The sequence below is a fragment of the Acromyrmex echinatior genome, chromosome 12, assembly GCF_024713525.1.
Source record: "Acromyrmex echinatior isolate Ae372 chromosome 12, ASM2471352v2, whole genome shotgun sequence".
Classification (NCBI taxonomy): domain Eukaryota; kingdom Metazoa; phylum Arthropoda; class Insecta; order Hymenoptera; family Formicidae; genus Acromyrmex; species Acromyrmex echinatior.
The window spans coordinates 6,416,151-6,442,645 of NC_141863.1; the positions used below are offsets into that span (position 1 = coordinate 6,416,151).

Sequence of the window (26,495 nt, forward strand, 5' to 3'; positions counted from 1 at the left end):
ACTGTAAATTAGAAACAAAGATGAATTGGCCACGTTTTTATTGACGATAAAACACGATTTCCAGAAGATTCTCGAATCTTGATTCAAAGCTAAACCTAATTTCAATTGAGCTAATTATAGAGTAAGTGGAACTGATATTCTTTTTTTTAAATATAATAACAATGACGTAATAAATTTCACAAATTTTAATGATAATTTATTATTAAATCTGCGTCAAGTATTATAATAATTTTTGCTATGCAAATGTCTGAATACGTTCAACTAATATCATGGGCAAATTAAAAATGTTTTAAATAAATATTTTCTATGTAATTAAACAGATCAATTATAGTGAAATCAAAAGACTAAATAGTTAAATAAAATTACATGAAAGTAATTACAGATTACAGTTATAAAATTATTACAGTTATATAAAATTGGCATTAAAAGAACATTTTCTGTAAAGCTATTCGATCATGATAATTAATGCTAATTCTATTAATTAATATATATTTTCTCTATTCTTCTCTAATTTAATTATTCAAGTTATATGATTATTACAAATTAATTTTTCTTTCTTCTCCTCTACATTTAATCAATTTGTATAGATCACATAAATATTAATGTCTCGAATAAATTATAAATATGCAATAAGTCAAAATAAAAAAATTAAGGGCAATATTCATTCTTAGTCCTTATATATCATCTACAGTCTTAAAATGTCAACCAATCACAGACCGGTATAAGATATTTATAGTCAGTTCTATATTTATTAAACCTATCTTAAGTATAGTCTTAAGATGTCACGTACCAATCAGAGGGCCATATTAATTACATTACATTAAGGCATTACTTAAGACGATCTTAAATCTTAAGATGGACTATACTAAAAAGAATTTACTAAATCTTAATACATATTTCTCTGAATAATACTAAGTAAACATTCATTCACAATAAATAAATATTCACTCAATAAAAAAAAAGACAATTAAATCAACTTAATGGTTCTTGTACTAAATATATATTTACGTTTAGTTAATATTTATTTAGAAGTACTCAGGCAAATATTTATTAAAATTTAATATACTCTTTCATTGTATGAATATTGATCTAAGTTTACAATTTCAAAAAGACAAATACAAAACAAATTTAAAATAACATGACATTAAAAATTTGACAAATCTCATTATCGAAAAACTGTCAACAATTAAAATCCAACTCTCGCAAACCTCGCGGGAAATAATGTAAGTACTTCTAGCTTTTATCAAGATTGTAAAAGCATTTGTGTAAGTATATTTTATCGCTATACGATAACATACTTCACTTTACAGCTTACGTAAACCAGATAACCTCAAACCGAAAGAAAACACAAGCTATCGACATACCAGACAACTAAAAGAACCTAGATCGAATTTGAACAGTCCCGTGATCGACGTTATAAAAGCGCTTGCCCGACATCGCGATCCCGTCGCCGATGACGGAGAATCCATCCGTTTCGGCGTTCCCCGCTGATGCTTACCGGCGACGCGAAACGTCCTCGATCGAACGTGGTCTCCCTCTCCCCCTCTGCGAAGTTCGATCCCCTTCCCCCTTCCGTTCCGCGACTTGACAACGTAAAGTAATGCCGGGCGAAACGCGGCCAAAGGACACCGTCGCGAGAAAGAGAGAGCAAGAGAGAGCCGAGAGAGAGAGAGAACTCGTTCGCTATTTTCGTCGGGAATGGCAACGGCGAGCCTCTCCTCTCTCCTCACATCTCTCTCTCGCTTTTTCTCGAAGGAAACTACGACGCGTATCGATCCTTCGCGCGAGGAACGACCGGGCGACGACGTGAGCGAGAGGAAGCGGCACGCTCGAAACCGTCGATCGACCGTCATCGTCGTCGCACGGCTGATTCACGCAGCATTCGCGCACACACAGTTGGGGATCTGGGATCCCACACTCACACACGCTCGCGCGCGCGCGTATTATACATGTGCGCGCGCGCGCGCGATGATCTCGCGTCCATCTATACTCGTGTCCGTGCGTCGAAGGTCGCGTGAATGCAGGGATCAAGGAAGAAATCTTCGAGAAACACATACGAACACAGGAAAATTCTCAATCCGTCGCCGACGACGGAGGTACCTCTATCCTTTTTCTTCCTTTCTGCTGCTCCTCTCACGAGACTGGCTTGGCCCTGTCCCTCTTTTTTTCTCTCTCTCTCTCTCTCTGTCTCACTCTCTATTGGTCGCTCTCGTTCTTCCTCGTGCGAGACCCTCCGAGATTTCGTGAGCGTGCTCCTTGAGAGTATCCGGCCGCCCGCGTTCGTTGACAGCCAACTTCAGATCCCGGCGCGTAAACGAAATCGCACATGCACAGACGCGAGGTGTCCGCGAGGATACCTTTTTGCGTGTCGCCGAGAGAGCACACGCGAGGAGAGAAGACGGCGCGACTCTCTCGCGAGTCCCCGATTATTCGCGCTCACGCTCGACTCCCCTCCTCCCCAGGGGAAGGATCGTCCGTCCCGTCTGATCGACCGACCGACCGTCGCGGAGCGATCGCGCCCGACTTCGCACCGCTTCAACGCCGTGAAGTCCGTCGCGTCCGTCGCGTCCGTCGCGAAGCGAGGCGACGAGGCGCGGCCCGACGGATCTCCGCGAGCTGGGCTTCCGCGTATATACACCACACACACCAGGGGCACCTCTCTCTCCCTCTCAGCGCGGAGATTCACCCGTTCGTAGGCAGCCAGCAGTACGCCGCACGCAGCAGCACTCCGCCGTCCATCGCGATACGCGCGATAAACGAGATGATGATCGGGCGACCGATCGAAATGACGACGATTGATCGAGAGGCAGTCCGCCGCGATCTATCGACCGCTCGCGAGTCGATTCGCGCGGCGCGCATGCGCGCGAGTTTACGGTGTGGCTATGTCATGACGGTACGATGCAACGGCGCGATTTTCGGATTGATTTCGATCGGGCTGAGTTCCATCGATTCCATTAATGATTAATTTTAATCTCGATTCAATTTACTCTTTATCTTTATCTAATTCTAGTGTCCGTTAATTAGTACTGCTTTAATTTATTTTTCATCTTTCTTTAAGTCTAAGAATTAGAAAACGATAAATTAAATCGAAATTAAAGTTAATTTACATTAATAAAACTGTACGTAAGAAATGAACAAAAATAAACAATAAGTTAAATTAAAATTACAGTTAGTTTTACATTGATAAAACCGGATCTTTCATTTCTACCATTGTAATTTAATTTATTTTTTCCTGATTTTTAAAGTTTGAAAAGAAGAATAGGAAGTAAATGAGATCAAAGTTAATCAACATTGGTAAAAATATGATTTATATTTTTATCAGAGTAAATTAATTTTATCCATTTTTATCAATGTAGATTAATATTAATCTTGATTTAATTATACTTTCATGTTTTTTCCCAGGTTTAAAAATTAAAAAAATATAAAGAGTAAATTAAACAGAGATTAAAATTAATTTACATTGATAGAATTAAATAGACATAAAACGCGAATATTTTAAATCGATAGATAATAAAAAATTACTGAAAAATTATTATCATGTCAAGAATTTATAACAAAATCATCGTCAAAAATGTATCGAATGATATCATTATATTATTTTTTCCTAAAATAACTAATCTATTATATTTGATATCATCTTTTGATCCCATTTTGTATTTAGGCTAGAACCTTGTCTAGTTCAATTTATATAACATAAATTCGTCATGTACTTATATATGTATACACTTTACAAATTTTTATTAAAAAATCCTTTAAAATAGACTTCATTAACTAACGAGAATGAACTTCATTAACTAACTTTGATTAAATTATCGATTCGTAAAAATAAACAACGATTTCCAATAACAAACAATGACAAAAGACTTCGCGCGAATTTTGAGAATTACCAAAATCATCCAAATTTCCTTCGATTCATTTATTTTCTTCCCTTAAAAATCTCGATTTTCAGTACTGAAAGAAATACGACGGAGAATAAAGATCGTCACGTAGATATTTTCAGCGTCGAAACTCCGAAATTATGAGCGCGAGATCGCGCGACAGCGGCGCTCGGTTGACGTTGACGAAGGGCGACGCCGCGCCGCGGCCGTATCGCCGTCGCCGATAAAGCGGCGCGCCGTGCATCAATATGGCGGCGAATCTCGAGGAGGAGCAGAGCTTACGCGAGTGCGAGGAATACGTGCAGAGACACAATATCCAACAGGTCCTGAAAGACTGTATAGTGCAACTGTGCGTGGGCCGGCCCGAGAACCCGATCTCCTTCCTGCGGGAATACTTCCAGAAGCTGGAAAGGGTACGTAAGTCGTGCGCGGCTGCGATTAACCTGACCGCGGAGAAGGAGAGGAAACGAGAAGGATATATGTCGCGAGTCCCTGACTCTCCTCGCTGCGGAAAATAGCGTCACGAGGTTTTTCAACGAAGGGCTAAAGTTTCCCCGAGATAGGTGACAAACGTCGTATACAAAGGACACGTCGAAATCCTCGTTTCTCGGTGCAACGATAACGCGATACGCGTGATTGAGGTCATTTGATTGTGCTATGTATCGCTCAACTTGATGAAAATTACAAAAATGAGCAAGTTGACTAGAATGTTTATAATTTTAGATGTTTTTCATTTGTTGATTCAAGTTGACACAAGTCGTTCTGTCTTTGTTATTCATAGAATGTCAAGATAGATAGACTGATGCTCTTGATGACTTGTGTCATTAAATCAAAAAATGCATCCTTTATTGATCAATATATAGGGATTGATTGTATATCTTGAGATGAGATAATTATAAAAATGAATGAATTTACTGGAATATGTATAATTTTATTGATCAACATTTTATGAATTTACTCACTCTTATAATTTTTATCTTGTTTTAAGAATTGACCTCCTAATGAATTTTCTCTTTTTTATAATTTCCACTAAGTTGTGTGATACACAATCAAACTCCGAGACCAGAGATGCTCTCCATCTCCTGTCCTTTTCTATTAATTTAGTTTAATATTAGTCTTGGTTCAACTGACTCCTCATCTTTTTCTAGTTCTAAAAATTTAGCCTGGTTCTGTCAATGTAAGATTAACTTTAATCTCAGTTTAATTTACTGTTTATCTTTTTCTAATTCTTAGAATTATAATTAGAAAAAGATAAACAGTATAATTATGTCCATTTCTACTAATGTAGTTTAATTTTAATTTTTCAATTAATTCCTCATTTTTTGTAATTATAAGAATTAGAAAAAGATGAAGAGTAAGGAAATTGAATTGAGATTAATCTACATTGATAGAAACAGACAAAAAAAGATAAATAGTTTGAACTGAGATTGATCTTAAATTGATAGAATTAAGCAATAAAAAAAGATGAAATTGAATCAATCAGTAATTTATATTGATAGAAACAGACATCTTAGTGTTTCTCTTCTTATCTTCCCGAACTGCGAAAATGTTTACTCAAATCTTTCTTAAAATTTTAAGAGGTTTATTGATAATATGAGCTTCTTATTGCATTATGCAATATACTGCATCTTTTAAAAAAAATCTTTTTAGTTTTCCTGTGGTGTGCGAGAAGCTGCCTTTGTATAACAGATTCTTGCCTTTCCAGTTTCTTCGCGTTCATTATCCAACAATTGCAGCAAAAGGAATAAATGAATCGTGTAGTGATTTTACGGAGATTGTTCTATGTTTGGAAAAAGCGTTATCAGCACTGTGCTTCATTTGGTAAATATTGCAATCTGCAAGACCGTTTTTCTCCATGGAAATCGTGTTATCTTGACGTCATAGATAACCGTCGTGATTTGTTGAACAATATCTGGGGCTTTTTGTCAGACATAGTAGCGCACGAATAAGCATTTTGTACAAATCTTTCGCAAAATTGATACATCGGAGTTGTAATGACCAACAGACAACATCGTAGGATAGCGACAAGTGCTGCTATCTGTAGCCATCTTTACTACAGTCGTTACAGCAGATATCTGAAATACTGTGGGTGATAAGCGTTTTGTATCATAAAATTTATTTTTTTTTATTTCTACACTAGACTTCATTAAGACATGATTGAACTAGAAATTGAGATTGAGATTGGATTAGAATTTAAGCAATCAAAGCGAAGTTTACTAAACTTGAGATTGGTTTTCTTTCTTTTTATTGATTAAATTGCAATTCAATTTCAATTTCAATCTCTAGTTTGATCATGGCTTTAGAACTTCCTTTCTTGCTTTTGCCAAATATTATACATATATCCATTTCAATTTAAGTTCTAAAAGTGTATTAGTTCGCTATAGAAAACAGACGTACTTACAGAAGAATATATCATTCTCAGAAAAGTGACTACTCAATTTACTTTTTCTTTTAAATAACGATTATCTTCAACAAAGAATGTTTTCTTGATAATAATTTTAAAATATAATTATTACAAATTTTAGGAAAACTTATTGTGTACTCAAAGCAGAAATTTATTTTTTTTTTTAAATATAAGTTAGTCGAAGAAATAATTTTATCTAATAAACAAATAAAATTTATTTTAATTTAATAATTTTCATTGAAGTCTGAAACTTACTAGTATTCCGAATATATTTTGAATAAATTTGATTTCTACGATAAAGTTATGATAGATTTGTGGATATATGAGCTTTTAAAATATTGGAAAGTAAAGTACAAAGTAATTATTATTTATATGTATTTATATGTTATATTATGTATAGTATGTATTTTTCTGTGTGTATAATGGATTCTTTGCCTTGCATCCTTCTTATTTTCTGACCCATTTCTATTATGTAGATTAATTTTAATTTCATTGTAATTTACTTTATTTTTTTCTATTTCTTAGAATTGAGGAAAATAAAAAGTATGTCAAACCGAGATTAATGTTAGTTAACATAGCAAAAATGAACTTAAATGAACTCATTTCTACGAATGATTAACTCTCTTTAATTTCAGTTTATTTAGGTTTATTTTTATGTTGGATTAAACTTCCTTTTCATTTTTGCCAAACATATTTTATCGGACATATCTATTCCACTTTAAGTTCAAAGACTATATTTTTTTTTTCCAGTTAAAGAAAACTTTATTTTATCTTTATCTGATTCTTAGAATCAGAAAAAGTAAGTTAAATTAAGATTAATCATCAGAATTATTTCTATAAAAAAAAATCAGATTTATTTCTATGCACAATTATTACTTCAAAAGCTACATCCTTTTAATCAAATTTAATAATATCTATTATATAATTATAAAACTAATCAATTATAGTTATTCCTTGTGAAGAATGGAATGATTGTGATTGGCCAGTTTCATAACTACGTATGTTATTACTCGAAAAAGGGTGCAGTGTAGTAGTCAATAACTGTGTGTGTCTATAAACTGTGTGTGTATAGATTTAACCATCAGCTTCGAAAATTAATTCAGTCGGTTCAATTTACTTTTATCTTTTACTAATTCAGAAGAGGATAAGAAATAAGTTAAACTGAGATGAAAATTAATTTACACTGTATAGAAATAAACATGTTTTTCAGTGAAGTTTCTGAGACAAGATAAGATAGCTTTAAATTAAAAATGAAATGAGGTAATATAGAAAATTAATCTCGCGTGAGAAAGATAAAATATATGCAAGGTGCATAAGGTCTCTGCAGAGAAGTAAAATGAATAAGGAAGTTTTTCAAGAAAGATTCCGTTTAATTAACGTCATTATTCTTCGTCAGATATTCCTAGCTCATCCGTTATCAAATAAAATGGATTTACGAAGGGCAGATGTCTTATGATTGAAGTACGTCCATCGGAGTAGCAGTTCGGACTATATCCTTACTTTGGCGTGATCCTTAATGCAGTTTCTGTAGGCCCCGAGACCTTTTGCTGCCTGTTACCTTTCCCATTTAACGTTAGCGACGCTGGAGCAATTACGTTAAGCAACCAAGTTCGTGCGGCCGCCACCCACGCGATTGGAGAACGCGACGCATGTCGCCTAAGAAGATCGAAGGCTTCGCTACGATCAGGCGACCAAAAGATCGACGACTGCCTAAAATAAATGGAAGCGCGACTGCTATCATGCGGAAACATCCCTGTCGAGGAATGGCAACGGATTCCGAATATACCAAGAATCTAAGATTTTTGTGAATGCTATAGAATGGCTATCAGATTTACCAGCAGATCCATGGATATCTTGTATTCTGTCATTCTGCGACGTAAATGTTTACCAAGTCGCACAAAGTGCGTAGGCCGAAGGCCGTTTCCGAGGCAGAAAGCAAAATATGGCGAGGTATTTCGCTGCTACGGGAAGAATCGATATGAGTAAACAGGGTTTCGTCAAGGTGACGTTAATTCCCTTTAGTGATGATGATCTCGTTGTTTACTGAAAAACAAGTAGTTAGTTTTATGACTATAATTGCAAAATAATTATGATTCGGAGCTCCATTAAAAAGCTCCATTTTTATAGTTATCATTGCTATAATTTTAGTAATAATTATTATAGTTCTATACAGAAAACATATAATTGCTCCAAAAATAACTGTATCCTTTTCGAAGTCAATTATATATTTTTTATACATAGAACTGTAAATATAACAATTATTACTATAATATAACTATAATATAACAATAATAACTATAAATGGTGCTTTTTTTATCACAATTATTTTATCATACAATTATAGTCATACACCAAACTTTTCTCTCGGTGTGTGTTTCTCAGCCATTTAAATAAAACATTCCCTTTAAACGATTAAAAAGTGACAGATTCTATTTGATTTCTGACAATCTGCAACATCAAATTATATTGAATACTGTCTAAAAATGGTGAGCAAAATCCATAGCTTAATGCGGACGCAATTGATACCAATCTGCCGCAATATGCTTGGCACTGCTAGCATATAATGTATTAACATTTTGCCTAACCGTTTGTTCCGTCGAACAATCGCCTGGGAATGATTGTTTCCGTTCCCATAATGTCGAAGAGATCACGCGAGGATGTCTTTCGATCGAATGTCTCCATGTCGCACGCGTCAGTCAGCGTGACGGTGCCATCGAGGAAGGCGAAGACGCGCGCGGGACGGCGGATCATCGCCTCGCGTGTTGGCCTTCTGTGTTTATACGATATATGTACACGGCAAAAAGCGCTCGCGAAAGAGAAAGAGTGAAAAATGTATATGCGAGAGAAGGGAAAAAGTGGAATTTATTCCTCTGGAATAGAAAAATCCCTCAGGAATGGTGAAAAATACGATGCCTGCGGGATGGAATAATAATCGCGAGACCCAGAAAGAGTTATCGGAGGAAAAAGAGGACTGAAAGATGCGCAAACATAGGAGTATTGAAGCGAAAGTTATGACACGAGATATAAGGAGAACGAGGAGTAAACAAACGCGTATAATCAACCCGTGGAATAAAGTGTCCTCGCAATTATAATCGCGAGGGAGTCTGCGGGAGCAATTAAATGGGATTGGATGAAGACTTCTGCAAAAAAAATCGGTCCCTTTTTTTTTCCACTCATGAAAGCTGTTTCAAAGCGGAAAAGGTGAACGTCAGTTACTTTCAGAGAATTTCTCATTAATTGAAGCAAATGGCGCACCCTTCTGTAAGAATTATTTACCTTAAATAACCGCACGAATTTTTTGCTCAGGTTTATGTGGTCGTGAAGTACCCTCTGTCGTGTCCCGGCCATAGGAAGGACGTAGTAAGAGAAAGCGGAAAGAAAAAGAAGGAGAACTGCACCGCGCGAGGATGAAAAGAGGGCTTGCAATTGTGTATGCGTACACATAAATGTTGTATGCGTGTGTGTGCGCGCAAAAGGAGAGAAGGAGAGCGCGATATAGGGGCAGCTGATCTAAACATAGAGCACGCTCGAAATATAACGAGGCACAACCTTATAGCCAAGATAGAGAGACGGAAACAGAGAGAGAGAGAGAGCATGTTAAAAGCATCGGCAGTTCACAAAAATGTGAGATGCCACAACCGAGGGAATCCAGCCGCCGATAGCTGTCCTCTTCCTGCGCGCCGCGGCGCCAATTTTCCTCCGACGTCATCGCCAGGAACGGCGGTCGCGTCGTGGCTTGAATTTATGAGAATAAAATATTCAACTGCCTCCGTTTGACAATAACGTCGGCAACATTGTACAGCAAACTCGGGGGACAAGAGATGAAAATTCACGTAGGTAGCAACGAAAGGAAAGCCAGTAGAGAGACGAGGGCGATATTAATATAACATTCGATAATACGAAATAAATACAACGTATAATAAAATAACAGAAGAATGGAAAAAGAAGAGGAAATATTGTAATAATAATAATTATAGATAAATAACTATTGTTATTTATTGAACGCTTTAGGATGGTATATCTTATAAGCGCTGTGAACAAATACAATTTAACAGCAGAATGTGTAATAATTTAGACGCAAGGTAATACAAAGATTATTGAAGATAATTAAAAAGAATAGTTATTAAAGTATAATTACTAAAGGATAATTAAAAAGAAAAAAGTAAGAATAGCAGAGATGATTTAAATAATTAAAAAGTAAGAATAAAAGGTAATTGTTATAAATAAAATCAACGGACTCTTTAATTATTTCAACTCATTTACAAAATTAATGTCTAATCTCCAGACTCTTTCCACTGGCAGCTCCAGCTATAGCATTGATAAAAACTTTATACGTAGTGGGACGCGAAGTAGTAGAAAGTATAACGGTGTCACTGAAACATATTTCCCACACAAGTCCAAGTACTACGAGTCTCAGGTTTACGAGCCGAGGTCTTGAAAAATGCCGTCATCATTGCCGCCGCCGCCGTCGCCTCCACCACCACCACCATCGCGAATCGATCCACTGGAGCCGCTTACGTTCGCGTTAACGCGAGCGGAAGACCTTACTTACCGACTACCACGAGACAGCATCTCGGCGGCATATCCGTCCCGTCCAGGAACCGTCGGGCAGGCGCCGAGTACGGCGGCGAGCGGTCAAACGAGCATCAGCAGCAACAGCAGTACGCATACCGACGCTGTCGCGCCGACGGACGCACAGACGCGCGCGCGTGCTAGATCTTCTCCGACCTCTAATTGGATTCCGTCCGAGGCCTTATAAAATCGCGAAGCGTGCGAGAGAAGAAGAAGAGGAAGAGAAGGCAGACGACAACGGAGACACGAGATCGCGTGTGCGACGACGGGACGACGACGGCGGCGGCGGTGACGACGACGGAGACGATCTCCTTTCCCGTGCGTTCGCGAGAACTCGCGAGATCGCCGACCTACGACACGCTGCCGCGAAAAGCGGTTGGTTCATAAGTGTTAACGCGTCCGCGGAAAGCAGAAGAACACGGGGGCAGACGGAGAGAAGGAGAGTGAAGGAAAAGGAGGAGGCTCGAGAGAAATGATGAATAAGGTACGAGAAAAAGAGGAACGAGTGCGCCGCTCGTAATCGTCCAAGTTACGCGCGCGTATAATTGATCTTGAGCGATAGATCAATATTAATCATCGACGGAGTTTTGCGTTTTAAAATTCTGCGTTCCTTTTCGTTTTTCGTCAGAAGTAGTGATCTTACGATTTCTTTGCAAATTAAAAGTGAAATGTCCAAGTGGAATGGAAAGAAAAGAATCACGTGAAGGAGCTTTCTCGATTGAAAGATTTGTAACTTCCAAGGAGTCGATCGTATAATTGTCCGTGAACTTCTTTCCTCTTTCTTATCTTTCTAATTCTGGATCTCTAATAATGTGTTATTATTTCACAGGAGTTATATGACTTCAACGAATTCATTGGATTTATCTTTCTAGGAAAAATTTATATGACCGTGCAAATATTATTAAAGGAAGAGAGCTTCTGATTTTGGATTTCTGATTATTGTTAAAGAAAAAAGTCTCTAATTTTGGATTTCTAATGATGTATTTTGTAAGAGTATGACTTCAGCAAACTCACTGGATTTCTAGGAAAAAATGATTGGCCGCAATTATTAAAGGAAGAAGGCTCGACTTTAAAAGTCACAAGTGTAAACAGTAAATATATCAGAGAAGGCTATCCTTTTTATTAGAAAAATTACGACAGATACTTTTTAGTCTTGCTTGATACCGTCTCTTATATGGCACGAAAGATTGTCGTAAATGGCAACTATAGTCTTACTATGTCACTCGCGTTAGTACGAGAAGTCTTCTTCAACGAAAAGTAATTTTCTAAGAGTAGTATGGCATTTATTCAGTCTTTTTACGTCATCTTCCAACCGAACGAAAAAAAAAAAACAGGATACTTTTAAAAGGAATCTTAAAATTCCTTAAGATCAATGTGAAAAATGTTCGATATTATCGATCAGTTAAACACTTAACTTAAGAATTCTTACGGTCATTATTTCAGAATAATTAATATAAATTTTTATAATTTTTTATATAACTTATATTCCTTATTGAATTTTCAAAAATATTCTTACATATTTATTCAACACATTTTTTTTTCTAGATATATTTTTTAGTCATCCTTGAAATATTTCCCCACTCATACTCTGCGAAAAAGATATAAGCTTAAAAAACACTTGCGTCGAGATGACGAGAGATCCTCTTACATCGGGAGTGTGCCTAAGAATGTAGACGCGTGTACGTGTGTGGGAATGTATGCTTGCAGCATTTACTCGCCGTAGCCGAGTATATATACATACATATATGTTATCATTAACGAGATTGTATAAGAGAGTGTACGTCTATTCGTTGATTCCGTTGATGGCTTTGAGTGGAATCTAATACGGCATGTTATATATAGTTATGCACATAGTTTATCCAGTTATTCATGCTCGCATGCGTTTCTCACTCCGATTATCTGGCTACATAATTCTTCCGTTTCGAAGTTCATTTTAGGTGATCGATAATTCGGCTGGGAGAAAAAACGGGAGAAAAGTTTTATACCTAATTTTACGCTTCGGATATAATAAAACGCACAAAGCGGAATTGCGGAATCGCGGATTGTATTCATGGAATTAGAACGTGTTCTATTTTTGCGGGCCGAAAATGCGCGTCCGCCAGGTACACGTAGTAAAACTGACAGATTTAATAACTATCGTCCTAGCGATTCGCCTAGTATTTCAGTTATGTATGTTGTTTGTAATAGCAATGACATAATGTGTCTTTATTATATTAGTGCAGCCTGCGATAATAAGCCGGTCTCGCAAACAATAGTTTAATTACACCTATGTGCATTTATATGCAATTATAATTTGAATTGTTTGTGACATATATTATTGTTTCCTCTTAATTGATCATTTATATATTGGCAATTTGCGTTGAATCGTAGATAGGATCCCATGCCAATTTATAGATTGTCCATAAATTGCGTTTAAAATGTAAACAGATATAATCGAATTCGCGACGATTCCGAAGGATATGATTTCGTCTGGTATCTATTGAATAATTCCGATAAATGCAGTTCTGCTCTTCTATTTTTAATGCATATCAGAGGCGCATGTCGGCCGCCTAGACGCGTCTTTGCGGAGGATTTATCGGATGGTCAAGTTTTATAAGTTCATTGGGAGCTGCGTTACATCGAGCGATCATTAGTGAATCGCGATCAAATCCCCTCTCACTATAGATAATTGCCATTCATAAACCTGATGATGTCATTGAACAACTTATTCTAAAATTGAAACTTAAATGTCTCTCCCATTGAAAACGTCAATGTCCAAATAATAAGTTTTAATGAAGACCTTCTTGCAGAAGTACTAATTGCAAGGTTTCACTCCGAATCTCCAGTGTTATCCTGCGATTTTTCTCAGATTTTTACCAGCATCACTTCTGTGTTTCTCTCGAATGATTAGATAACAGATACAGTTTCTCACCGTATCTTAATTTTCACCAGCGAGATCAAAGTATATGATTTATATGATTTACGGAGCGATATTATTTTTCTTTCTTGAATTTATTTATATGTGACTTGTGAGACGTACAAATATCGCGTTCTGGATGTATTCGTCGGTTTGTAAGACCCCGAAATAGATGTGATCGCGATGGCTCCTTGTATGCGGGTAACGTTAGCGTGCCGACATATTATCATGGCAATTAAAGAGTGAATTGCGAATTGCGCTGATTTGAATATACTCGTTAGCACGATGCACCACGACGAGGTTCGCTACGAAGAGAGACGGCGCGTTCGTGCGTGAAAACGCCAACTGACCTATGGCATTATTCGCTTACCTCTCTCACCCCGGTGATGTGCATCGTGCATCGTATACATAAGCGACGGTAACATAAGGTTTTATCTAAAGACCTACATAATTTATAATTTCATGGTAATTATATGTGTGATAGACGCGATGAGGCGAAAAGCCTGGCCACGAGGGTCAGGCGCGTGGTTAATGAATTATTAATTTGCGTCCCTCTTTTTTTTTTAGCAATTTTATGTTCCTCCCGAATGTGCAAGCAACATGATAACACATCGCTGTGATCCTCGTCGATGGGGATAGACAGGGATAATTGTTTTAATTCTTTGTTGAAAGCATACGTTAGTGCACACTTTCAATCGAAAATTAGTTGCAAAAAATTAATTAAAAAGAAATATTTGAAATTCAATGTGGAAAATTTTTAAAGGTAACGAACGTGTTAATTTATTGTGCACTCTAAGATATCAAGATATGCTTCTACATTATTTATCAGGCAAATCGGTAACCGATTCTCGTAAGAATACGCTATATTATTTTTTTCCTTCTGTATTAATTGACTGTATTAATTATGTCCGAGGAGATTTCCTTTTCGTTGAATTAATCCGTTGAGATTGACAAATCGATTCGATATAGGAAAAGAAATGAGAATAAATAAATTATATGGTATACAAAATATAGTAATTATATTGTTTGCTTTCAGCAGAAAAAGCAGCTAACTATAAGATTCTTTATACGATTAATTTATACATTTATATTGAGTGAGGAACTCAATATAAAGGTAAAACTAATCATATTAAAAACTTGTTAAAACTGCTTTTTCTACTAAACGCAATCATCGACATTTTAGTTAAAGATCTCTCGTCATGCGTGCTATCATCTCTAATACTTTATCTCGTTTATTTACAGGAACAGGCTCACGATGCCAAACAACAGATCGCCACGAGTCCCGAGGATACGGAAGACATGCCTGCGGGACAACAGGGTCCGCAGGTACCACGACGGCGAGGCGGAATCTCAGCGGAGCCGGTCTCCGAAGAGGATGCCACCAGTTACGTCAAGAAGGTCGTACCTAAGGATTACAAAACCATGGCTGCCCTGAGCAAGGCCATCGCCAAGAACGTGTTGTTTGCACATCTAGACGAGAACGAGCGCTCCGACATATTCGATGCGATGTTCCCCGTGACCTTTCTGCCCGGCGAGGCGATCATTCGTCAAGGTGTATATTGCTCAAATATATCGTTTTCCGTCTCGTGCTTCCGTCTCGTTGGTTTGTCGCATTAATTCATGGAATAAATGAATGTCATAAAATTTTTCCAAGGCGACGAAGGTGACAATTTCTACGTGATCGATCAAGGAGAAGTCGAAATATTCGTCAATGGCGAGCTGGCGACGACGATCGGCGAGGGTGGCAGCTTTGGCGAGCTCGCATTAATTTATGGAACTCCACGCGCCGCCACAGTTAGAGCAAAGACCGATGTGAAGCTCTGGGGTATCGACAGGGACTCCTATCGTAGAATTCTCATGGGCTCTACTATAAGGAAAAGGAAAATGTACGAGGAGTTCTTATCCAGAGTTTCAATACTCGGTGAGTTCGCTCGAAATTCATTTCCTAGAGAGGATTACTATCCTATTTTACGTAGTAAATCAATCGGAATTTCTTCTTCAGAATTTCGAGGATAATAAAATCTTCTTACTCTGTTACAGACTTAAAATAGTAAAAGTAATCCTTATAAGATTTTTAAGGATGTTAGCTGAAAATAAAATATTATAGGAAGATAAAATGGAGAGGGCCATCAATGATGTTTACGATGCACTTTGCAGAATCCTTGGATAAATGGGAAAGACTTACAGTGGCAGACGCTCTGGAGCCGGTGGCGTTCGACGACGGTGAAACGATAGTCCGACAGGGTGAACCGGGTGAAGATTTTTATATAATCGTCGAGGGTACGGCGGTAGTTCTTCAACAACGCTCGGAAGGAGACGAACCTGCAGAAGTCGGTCGTTTAGGACCATCGGATTACTTCGGTAATATATAAAATCCAGAACAGTTAATAACGAATTTGCGTGAAAAGTTGATTAAAAAATAATAAAGAGGACATACAGTTGTTATAATAGCGAGATAATGTCTAATATTAGAAAAACAAGAATTTACGATTTTCTCTGATATTTAAAGTTTCTATTCATTCATCACTATCTTAGATTGACGTCAGAAACGAAAAAATAAAAAGAAATATTTTCGATAAAACAATATTTACAATTAATGAAATAGATTTATAAAATATACAAAAGACTATTCTTGTTTCTGGGAGAAATTAAATCATATTTATTTAATAATTTGTCATAGCAATCAACATAGCTCATTTCATTTCGTACTATGCATATTGGATAATTTATTTTCCTTCTTCAGTTATATGATTATTTATTAATTAATGAAACAAAAGGAAAATTTTCAATATATTTTACAAATCGATTCTATCGAATGTGTTGTAATAAAATACTTTAAAATATTTTACAAGAATTTTTATTATATATTTTCTTGCTTCTGACGTTATTCACAATCTACAATAGTGGTAAGTGAACAGGAGCTTTAATCTAATTCTGCCATTCGATTAACCACTAAACTTATTAATTTTTATGTGAAATTATGTATACAAAATTGTGCTGTAATCAATTTTATGCAAAAGAGAATTGAAATAACGATGTGAATTTTTTTTTGTTACAGGAGAAATAGCGCTACTGCTAGACAGGCCCCGAGCGGCAACCGTAGTAGCTAGGGGTCCGTTGAAGTGTGTGAAACTGGATCGGGCACGGTTCGAGCGGGTCTTAGGTCCGTGCGCCGATATTCTGAAACGCAACATCACCCAATATAACAGCTTCGTGTCCCTTTCCGTGTAAACGGACTCGGTCTCTCCGCATCCTCCCTCCTCTTCCTAACTCCAATCTCGTCATCGCAGGCACCGCTGCCGATCATCCCCGACTTCATTTTCCACCGAAGGCTACGTTATTTTGTCGTACCATAGTTAAATCTTTTTTTATTTGATTAATATTTATATATAAGTGAATTAATGTATTACGTCAGCTATCAATCAGATGTGTACACGCCATACACACAAAAAAAAACACAAACGGAATCGTTAGAGAGACGCTGTTAATATATTTACCGTAAGGCTATTTACGCACTGTGTAGCTCGCGACTCGATGCCGACGCGCATGCGAATTCATATTGACGTTGATCTCTTCCGCGCGATCTGTTCCTACTCGTATAAGATTCTCGTGCACAAGAAATTATTAATCTGTTAACGTCTCTTTCAAGAAGCTAAAAATCTAATTTTAAAAACAAAATTTATAAAAGAATCTGAAAAAGATCACAGATGATATCGAATATTAACAATATGAATTAGAGAACAGATTCTAATTCATAAAATCAGGTTTCTTCTTGCTTGAAGACGCTAATGAGTTAATCCGGTTAATGATACGTTGCGTACATCTCGCGTGCATTGTAGATCTTTGATCGAAACCGATACGATGTATCCCGACGTGGTTTATAATCGCATTTTGAAGTCTACGTCGAAAATGCAGGCGCTCATTAAGCTCATATTGCACGAATTCGTGATCAAATCACGTTAAATTATTCGAAAGCCATTTTAAGACTTCTATTACATCAGAAATGAAAAATTGTATTGCCTCCCGCTTTTGTTCGATAGAATAAATTGGTGAAGTACTTTTTATGCATTCACGATAAATAATTCTGTTTACATTTATTTTTTATTTTGAATGTAAATCTCACAACATCCGATTAAACTTAGCAGATTTTATTTTATGAATCGAAATCTTCAATAAATTTTACAAATCTATTCTATCGAATAGAAGTAGTGACATGTAAAAAGCTGGATTCTTTCATTGCAAATATATTGTAAGTATTGTGTAAAGCAAATGTAATAAGTTTTCATTTCTGATGTAATCCGATATAATTACAATAACGAGCCAGGAGCCGTAAAATATTATTCATCAACGAGAGGATCGGCGTTAAAAACGATATTTTCTCGTTTACTGTTATATATTTTAAATGTTCTATGTTGTCTCATGGATTGTTAAATTATTTAACATTTAAATTATTTTTATCTACCGATGGCGAATCGGTATAATATAGATATATACATAATTAGCAACAACATAAATGTCAGTCGCAATTTGCAATTGCGGACATCAAGAAACCCGTCGACCGTGGTATTTATTATTAAGCGAGGCAAAACGAGTCGCAATCTATATCTCCTCTAAAGTGCGCTAGGTTTATAGTACGACAAGCGAGACAAAAAATGAGGTACAACGTCAGAAAATTAAATAATTTATTATGCACAACATCGTATTCGGATCAAGTATGATACAATGAGTCATTTCCCCTTTCCGAATCCGTGTAATGCGGTTGATGCACATTCCATGCGCGCGCGCGAGCGAGCATGTGGGCGTGTGCGTGCGCGCACGAATGCGAAGGAAAACCAGAAGGGTCTCGACCACCTAGAGAGAATCCAACAAGAATAGGACGACTCTAACATCGAAAGGAGCATCGTCGCACCGCGCACGGCGCATGAACACTTATTAAAATTAATTATAAAATCACACACGATGAAAAGAACCGATGATGATACGCCATTCGTTTCGCACGAGGTATGTCCTCTCCTTGATCTTCGTTCTTCTGTCTTCATCCCCAAACCCAGACATCTTCAACAAACGATTCCATCCATCGATATTCAGGAAACAATGCTGCCATTTCTTCTTCCTTCTTCCCTCTGTGATTTCTACCGATTTTCTTCGAGCTTGTTCGGGAATGACACTTTATCGCGGATCAAGAATGCTCTGTTCTGAGAAGAGCGTCTCTCGAGCACGAACGGCATGAACGTCATCACAATGTCCTTTCAAACGCGACTCGTGTCTCCGAATTCGTGAAACAAAATCCTTATCCGCGTTCTCTTTGAAGTACACTCTTCTTCAAAAGGAGAGAGCTAGTTTGCGTTGCGGCTCGGTTGGGTTGTTTTGTGTGTAGTTAATACTTATTAAAAGAACATTTGGAAAATCGATCAAGGCAATGAAGCGTGTGTGCGCATCACGCTACAAATGATTGAAAAGGAGAGAGCAGTCGTCTTATCGACGAATCGTCCCCGAGTCGATAACGAACGAAAGATGGGTTTTTTCCTATTGCGAAGACCGCAGATTGTACCGTTTGCGTTGTGAGTATGATCCTTGACGTTATACCGAGTTTTTTTTCTCATTTAATCTTTTTAATGAGGTAGCGCCAAATATGAACGGAAACGATCATCCGTCCCGATTTTTGTACAATTTCCAGGAGTCCCCGGTGAGAGTCCGCATCTATGTCCTCTTGAGATTATGTACAATTGCGCGCGGGGAAACTGAACGAGGGAGTATGTATGTACAAATTCACAGTCGAAGTCCCAAACTTTCGATTTTTGCGCCCGACGGTGATGAAATTGCGCCACCGCCGTGGGACGATGATTTGAAGATCGTTTGCGAGAGATAAAGCCAACACACACGGGGCTTCCGAGGGTGAGAGAAATTTACGGAAACGATGTGTACCCCAGCGAAATGAAACATCTATCTAAATACTTGTATATATGCATATGAGTCACACAAGCGCACATATGCCGGAAACATATGCATATACACGTAATACTACACACGTGAGATTTATGCATGGTACGCGTGTGTATGTATGTGTATGTATACATGAATGTGTGTGTGTGTGGCCCATCTTTTTCACGTGTTAAAATATCTTCCGCCACAAGGAGTAAAAAGGTAGGACAGTAGAGTGGCGTTGCCTTCTACCAACCACCTAGACTACTACTGCTTGCCTTGCAGTCGATTTGTTGTCGAGCGAGATCAGCATAAACCAAGCCGAACTCACTGACAAATTCATAAAACTTGTCCAAAGAATCAAAGGCCAATTCTGCTACGACGAAATGAACCGCCAAATTTTGCCGGTAGCTAAACAGCAGAAGAAATGCAAATGTTAGATAATTGCCGCATATATGGTGACATGATAGTGAATACATAAAACAGAAAAAAAAACAATTAAATATGCAATTAACTTTCAGCTACGATGTCCTGTAACAGAAATCTGCAATTATAGTTCATGTGGTCCATGTTTCTTCATAGATATCATTTGTTAAAACATAGCGTTGATACAAATAAGCTGTTCTCCAAATCTTCTGTTTAGAAAACTTCTGTTTAGAAAATCAGTTAAGAGATTGTATACTTTCTATTGTACTATTTTAATGAAATGATATAATTACATTACGATTCTATTTATCATTATTAAACAAAATTGAATTTAAAAAATTTGAGAGCAAAATTAAAGTCATTAATTGAAATACAAATTATTTTTATCAACATATAAAGTATACAATCCTATTTAATGAAAAATACAAAAATAATTACGCATCTAGATAATAATAACAGTATCTAGAAATAAGGTTTAATACGTACGACTTTATCATGAATTTCAATGCCTTCTTTCGCTCTCTAGCGACAAACCAATCCATCAAGAAGGCAGACATACACGGAGCCGTCCTATACAGTTTGAAAAAAGCATGGAAGTTACCCAACCACCAAGCCGATCGTATTTTCAACGCGTGTTTTATGCACTCGTTATTTTTATCCTCTGGCGAAAGTGCTGCTAAAATTGTCGTTAAGTCTGAAATCGAAAACATTACAGAATATTTTTATGTGATTCTTGATGTCAGGAAATATTTGCGAATCTTCTATTAACTCGTTACCAACCTTGAGTATTTTTTGTGAAAATGTAATAGAGAATCCTATACGCAATGAATTCGCATCGGTTCTCGCCACTGAGATCCTGATAAAGCATTTTCAGCTGTGTCTGACACTGATTAAATTCCTCGTGATCACCGCGTTCTAAAGCTACACGAGCATGAGTTTCATATACATGAACTGTAAACGCGTCCCTGATACCTTGCACGGTAAGATCTTGCCGGATGGATTTTAATTGGTCGCAAGCATATCTGTAGTCCTGATCGGCCAGCCAACGTTTCTTAACATGGGCCAAAGAATTTTGAAGTACACTTACCGGTCGAACTGCAGAAGGGGCAGGAGCCTGCAATATTATATAATTTCGTTAAAAAAAAATACGTGATTGATTATATCACGACTGTGGTATAATTGATTTTATTTATTCTCATCTACAGTTAATAAATGTTTTATTATGAATTAGGGAAGTGTTCCAACGCTTGCAATGTTCTTGGAATCATTTTATACTTGTCGTTTATTAATTATTAAACAAGAACAAATATTACGCGCGAGTATTGTAAGCGCAAAATGGAACACTCCCCTAATTCATAATAAAACATTTATTAACTGTAGATGAGAATAAATAATTTTGAATATTCATGTACCGTTGTGAGACGCAAGTAGGGCTTCTCTAGATCCTTGCATGTGCCGACGATGTGGAGTCCGGTAAAATCAAAGTCCGTGTTCGAGTCATCTCTAATAACGACGCTGCTAACAACCGTCCTGGAAACGCCGCCGTTGAATCTGGCAGCGCGCTGCTGCAGCTTCTCCTTGGTTCCCAGCTCGTCCGTGTTGCCTGTAGCTAAACCAAATTCGGAATAGAAATGCGATTTAGCCTGCTTATTCTTCTTGGACTTCTTGTTATGATTCGCCTTGTTGCGCGCGGATTTTTTCGTTTTAGGAGCCTTGTACTCGTGTTCTCGATCGCTAATGTTCGACGACGAGGATGTGCTGCGTCTGTTGTACCTGCGCGGCGGGCTACGTGTGCGCGAACGCGTTGATCTCGACCTCGAACGTGACCGCGATCGCGATCGCGAACGGGATCGCGATCTTGATTTGGATCTTGATCTTGACCTCGACCTCGACCTCGACCTCGTCCTCGACCGCCTGCTGTGTGTCACAGAGAGACGCGCGCCAAGCCGAGCCCCGAGTGAGCTGGAAAGGCCAGGCTTGCGCAGGCCTCCCTGTGCATTGACCAGTGGGCTCGCCAAAGGATTCGCCAGCTTTAACGCCGGCTTCGAAGGTTTAATCGTCATGGTCATACGTTCGCTGTGGATGCTGGGCAGAGGCTCCTTATCCCAGTCCTTCACCCAAAGCGAGCCGTCATTCGCGGCGCGTGTGATCTTGCCCTTCAGTATGATTTCGACCTGATCTTTATCGACTGCCGTCTTACATTTCTCGTAGCATCGATTTACATAATTCTTCAGACTGTCGGGCCAATCCCCGACCGGACTTTGAGCGATGGAGGGAGTAGTGCCAGTACCGGGGACCACGTTGCTGGAAACCGTGGTGACCGGCACGACAGAACTAGGAGGCTCCTCACTTGGTGGCGGAGGGGCTGCCACTTCGCATTGCGTGGGAGGTAACGGTGGTAATTCCGCAGGTTTTGCATTCGGTCCGTTAGGCATGAAGGGACCAATCGGAGCATTTCCCTGAAAGCTATTGTTGAATTGAGCTGCTAAATTTTTGTTCCGCTTACGTTTTCTCTTCGCGGCGCCGCTATTGCCGGACGGCACGTATCCAAGACCCGTTTTCTTGTTTGGTAAGTTGAAACGGATAGTCTGACCATTGTACTCTGTAAAGAATTAGTACTTTTAGAGCTATATATTCAAATTATATATTATAGAGATGAGTGAAGTGTACCTGACAATAACAGTAAATATTGACGAGTTACATTACATGACGATAGAAGCAAACTTTCAAAACAAAAGAACAATGGAACAATATTCTAGAACTCTCATAAAATACAATGTAAATAAACGAAACATGAGACCTGGCCTTTGCGTGCGAGAGAGAGAGAGAGATCACAACAAGTCTCTTTTCTCTCTCTAACAGACAAAGAATCTTTATTAGAGAGCGAAGAGAAATCTGAGCTATATTCTCTCTTTGTCTCGCACGCGGAGCCAATCATTGTCTGATATATAGTATGCCAGGTCTATATATTATGTCTCTATTCTATAATTCATTATTTTATATGTTGATTATTATATATCGAGATTTTCAAAATATTTTCTTTTTCGAAAACCCATACAACTCCGATTATTTTTACTATTAAAATTGATATATTATTTATAGATATATAAAACTGAAATAACATACTTTTATTAAAATTACTAAAAAATGTGATCAATTTTCCTTTTGCTGCAATTTCTTCACCCGTCTCTATTTATTTAAAACATTTAAAAAAATATAACGAAACTTACGTGAAGTATTATTATGCATTCCATTCCAATTACCATAAGGGAACGAATTGTACATTAATCCTGAATAAGAAGTCATCTGCTGTTGTTGCATGTGATTGTTATGTTGTTGAGTTGATGGAGTTGTTGGTGGTGGACCGGGTGGCAATGGTGGAAGATCAGATTCATCATCTAGAGGCATTGGTGTACCAGGTATAGGAGGTTGTTGATGTAACTGTTGCTTTGTCTGATTGTTTCCCTGTTGCTGCTGCTGCTGCTGCTGTTGTGGTTGCTGCTGTTGCTGCTGCTGCTGCTGCGTTTGCTGCTGCTGTTGTTGATGTTGCTGCATCTGTTGAGGATTAAAAGTCTGGCCATATCCTGGCATCATGTGATAGTAGTTAAACATCTGTCCTTGATGTGGCACACCTTGATATCCTGGACCATACATTTGTCTGCAAAAAGAAATTGTGAAAGTTATCATTTGTAAACGCAATTCCATTTTATGACAATTCCTACAACAGACAAAAAATTTGATATCTTGGTATAAATTTTTATCTAATTTAGATTATTATTTGATATCAAATTTCCAATTATTACAAGTTACTTAAATAACATCAATAAAAATGATTACTATAGAAATATATAACATCATAATAAGTAATAACTTAGCAATATATTATATTTATACATTTATATAGATCCGTGAGGATCTAAGAACAAAAACCAATTCAAATCATTACAATTAAAGGATGCATTCATATAGTACTACAATAGCTCATCGAGCACTCAGAGTAGTTGTTGTGGGTGCATTGAACAATTAAATAGAGATCGAAGGTTGTACTGAATGTACTCAAAGAATTTTATAATGGGCGCATCCATCAATAGCGCAACCGATAAGAGTCTAAGTAAAAGTCGAATGGATGTATTCAATACTACAATCGATCACCTTCGATCTCTATTTAATTGCACCCATTAGGTGCATCCAAAGCACGACCGCTCACTGAGTTTTTGCATCTGTTTAGTCTATATTTTTAGATCTAATGCAAATCAGATGCAAGAGCTCACTGAACGCTCAATGAGTTCAATGGTTGCATTCAGTGGATTCAACAGTTGAGTCCGTCGAACGCTACCGCATTGATTCTTATCTTTAGATCTAACCAATCACATTTGATTGATATTTAGGCTCTTAGTGAATGATTGCGTTTCTAGATATACTCAATGCAAAATTGCTTTTGTTGAGCATAGCCAATAATATAACAATATATTAGTGATATTAAAATCAAAATAAACTCTTGACAAACTATGTTTGAAGAAGGTTGTCACAAACATCATTCGCGCATGTATAAGACAATTCATCTCAAATTACGCGTTTTCGCAGAGTTTACCTTGTTAATATCATATTCATATTATATTCTTAAAAGGATAGATAATCCTTTAACAAATCTAACTTTATTAAAAGTTTCATCTACAGGAAAGAATCACAGACAGATTATGTTTTGTTTCAAAGAAAGTTCGAAATTGAAAGTTGATTGTGTATCTTGAGATGATAAAAATTATAATACAAAAGTAAATGAATTTACTAATTTCATTAATCAATAGTAAAGCACAATTTTATAATTTTTATTTCGTTTCAAAATACACAATTAAAACAATTAATCTGATGCTGGAAGTCAATTATGTATGAAAATTGCAAATGAAAATTACAAAAAGTAGTTAAATTCACTAGAATATTTTTAATTTGATTGATCAGCATCTAATAAATTTGCTCATTTTTATAATTTTCACTTTGTTTCGAGATATACGATTGCCTTATTCCAAGTTGGAGTAAGAAAGAGAGAGTGTGATAGAGTATGAGTGAGAGAGAAAAAGAAAGTGTAAAAGAAAGTGAGAGAACTATACATATTTCATTCAAACTCATTGAATTATTGTGTACTAAACCATAATTGTCTTCGAAAAAACAAAGCTTTTATCTCTCTAAATCTTTTAGGAATAAAATTTGACTAAAGAATGGAAACTGAGTCAGTCTAAAGACTGGCTCAAAAGTGATAATTTTTATTCTAAAAGTTAGAAATTGTACAATGCAATCAAACTCGACATGAATCATCCTGCACGTACATAATATATGTATAGATGAAGGCATTAGGATCGTGTCGAGCAAACAATCTCAACGACTCAGACTTCGAAGTGAAATCGTGTATCGTACATTGCGTAAACGTAATGGTGAAATGGCGAGTCTGAACGTCAATTTCGAGAATTCGTTGAGTCAACAGATATGGCCGACTCCCCATTGACATTGATACTTCATCATCGCGACTCACCCTGGGTACGGTGGAAACATGTTATGCATGTTGTTCGGCGGATATTGCCACGCCATATTCGCCATTGAACCCGCTCCGATCTGCGACTGCTGCTGCTGCTGTTGTTGCTGCTGATGGAACGGTGGTTGTTGTTGCTGCTTTTTCTGCGACAGTGCTTCGCCTTCTGACATACCGTGGAATATAAAAAATATCAGAAGAGCACGGAGATGGCCGCCTCCCCCTCCCTACTCGTGGTGCGTCGCGGGTCGCAATTTTTCGCGTCGTCGTCGAGTTACCGCGAGTAGAGCCGCGGGCGTGCGTATGCTGCGATATAAAACGGAAAGAAAGAAGAGAAAAAAGAAACCAATAGGGATTCACTTGAACAATCCGTGAATTCTGTATTTCCTCGTATTTATTCCATGTACTTCGACTCGAAATGCTTCTACGCACAACGCGCGACGTGACACTCGGAATCGCGTGAACACGGAGTGGAGCACGAAGGAAAATGGCCGGAACAAGATGAAATGGAACTCGGTTGATAATGGTTGAGCCTGGTAGAGTCACTAGTACCGCAATAGGCTAGAGTCCTATATTTATAAGAGAAGCGCGACTGTGTTAAGTGTTATGATTGGTCATTGCAATCACGTAATTATTGAAATGGAATTTCGATTTAAAAAATAAAAATAACATTGAATTTAATCTATCATGTTGTATGAAAATTGAAATGACGGAGATAATTTCTCGTTGTATGTAAAGTTATTAATTATAAGTTAGTATAATTTCTACATTAATTTCTAAATAAGAAACATGTGTCATTTAATTGTCATGTTTCTTATCTAGAAATTCATTAAACAAAAATGCAGTAATTCAATAAAATAAATAAATAAATGTATT

The 26,495-nt window shown here is 37.4% G+C and overlaps 3 protein-coding genes across 19 annotated transcripts in view; 1 reads left to right on the plus strand and 2 right to left on the minus strand.

Moving 5' to 3' along the window:
• The window catches only part of Patronin (calmodulin-regulated spectrin-associated protein patronin), a 71,187-nt gene extending 68,411 nt beyond the window's left edge, over window positions 1-2,776 (minus strand). For 11 of the 16 annotated variants that reach the window (XM_087411721.1, XM_087411719.1, XM_087411725.1 and 8 more), the window contains exon 1: window positions 2,101-2,775. The gene's annotated coding sequence lies outside the window, so the exon portion shown is untranslated. The other 5 variants (XM_011062012.2, XM_087411715.1, XM_087411714.1 and 2 more) reach the window with 5 other exon arrangements.
• A 1,297-nt stretch (window positions 2,777-4,073) lies between these two features.
• Pka-R1 (protein kinase, cAMP-dependent, regulatory subunit type 1) lies at window positions 4,074-18,445 on the plus strand. 2 transcript variants are annotated; one of them, XM_011061992.2, is made up of 5 exons: window positions 4,074-4,291; window positions 14,993-15,302; window positions 15,405-15,671; window positions 15,908-16,111; window positions 16,809-18,445. In XM_011061992.2, the coding sequence occupies exons 1-5, from the start codon at window positions 4,127-4,129 to the stop codon at window positions 16,979-16,981; spliced, it is 1,119 nt and encodes a 372-aa protein (XP_011060294.2). In that variant the 5' UTR covers window positions 4,074-4,126; the 3' UTR covers window positions 16,982-18,445. The 2 variants fall into 2 exon arrangements, with proteins under 2 accessions (XP_011060294.2, XP_011060295.2); XM_011061993.2 differs by lacking the exon at window positions 4,074-4,291 and adding an exon at window positions 10,881-11,338.
• Window positions 18,419-26,135, minus strand: LOC105149525 (leukocyte receptor cluster member 8). Its single transcript, XM_011061991.2, has 6 exons — window positions 25,623-26,135; window positions 23,329-23,756; window positions 21,511-22,700; window positions 20,879-21,212; window positions 20,585-20,792; window positions 18,419-20,083 (listed from the first exon to the last, which is right to left on the minus strand). The coding sequence occupies exons 1-6, from the start codon at window positions 25,790-25,792 to the stop codon at window positions 19,921-19,923; spliced, it is 2,493 nt and encodes an 830-aa protein (XP_011060293.1). The 5' UTR covers window positions 25,793-26,135; the 3' UTR covers window positions 18,419-19,920.
• Between the last annotated feature and the right edge of the window lie 360 nt (window positions 26,136-26,495).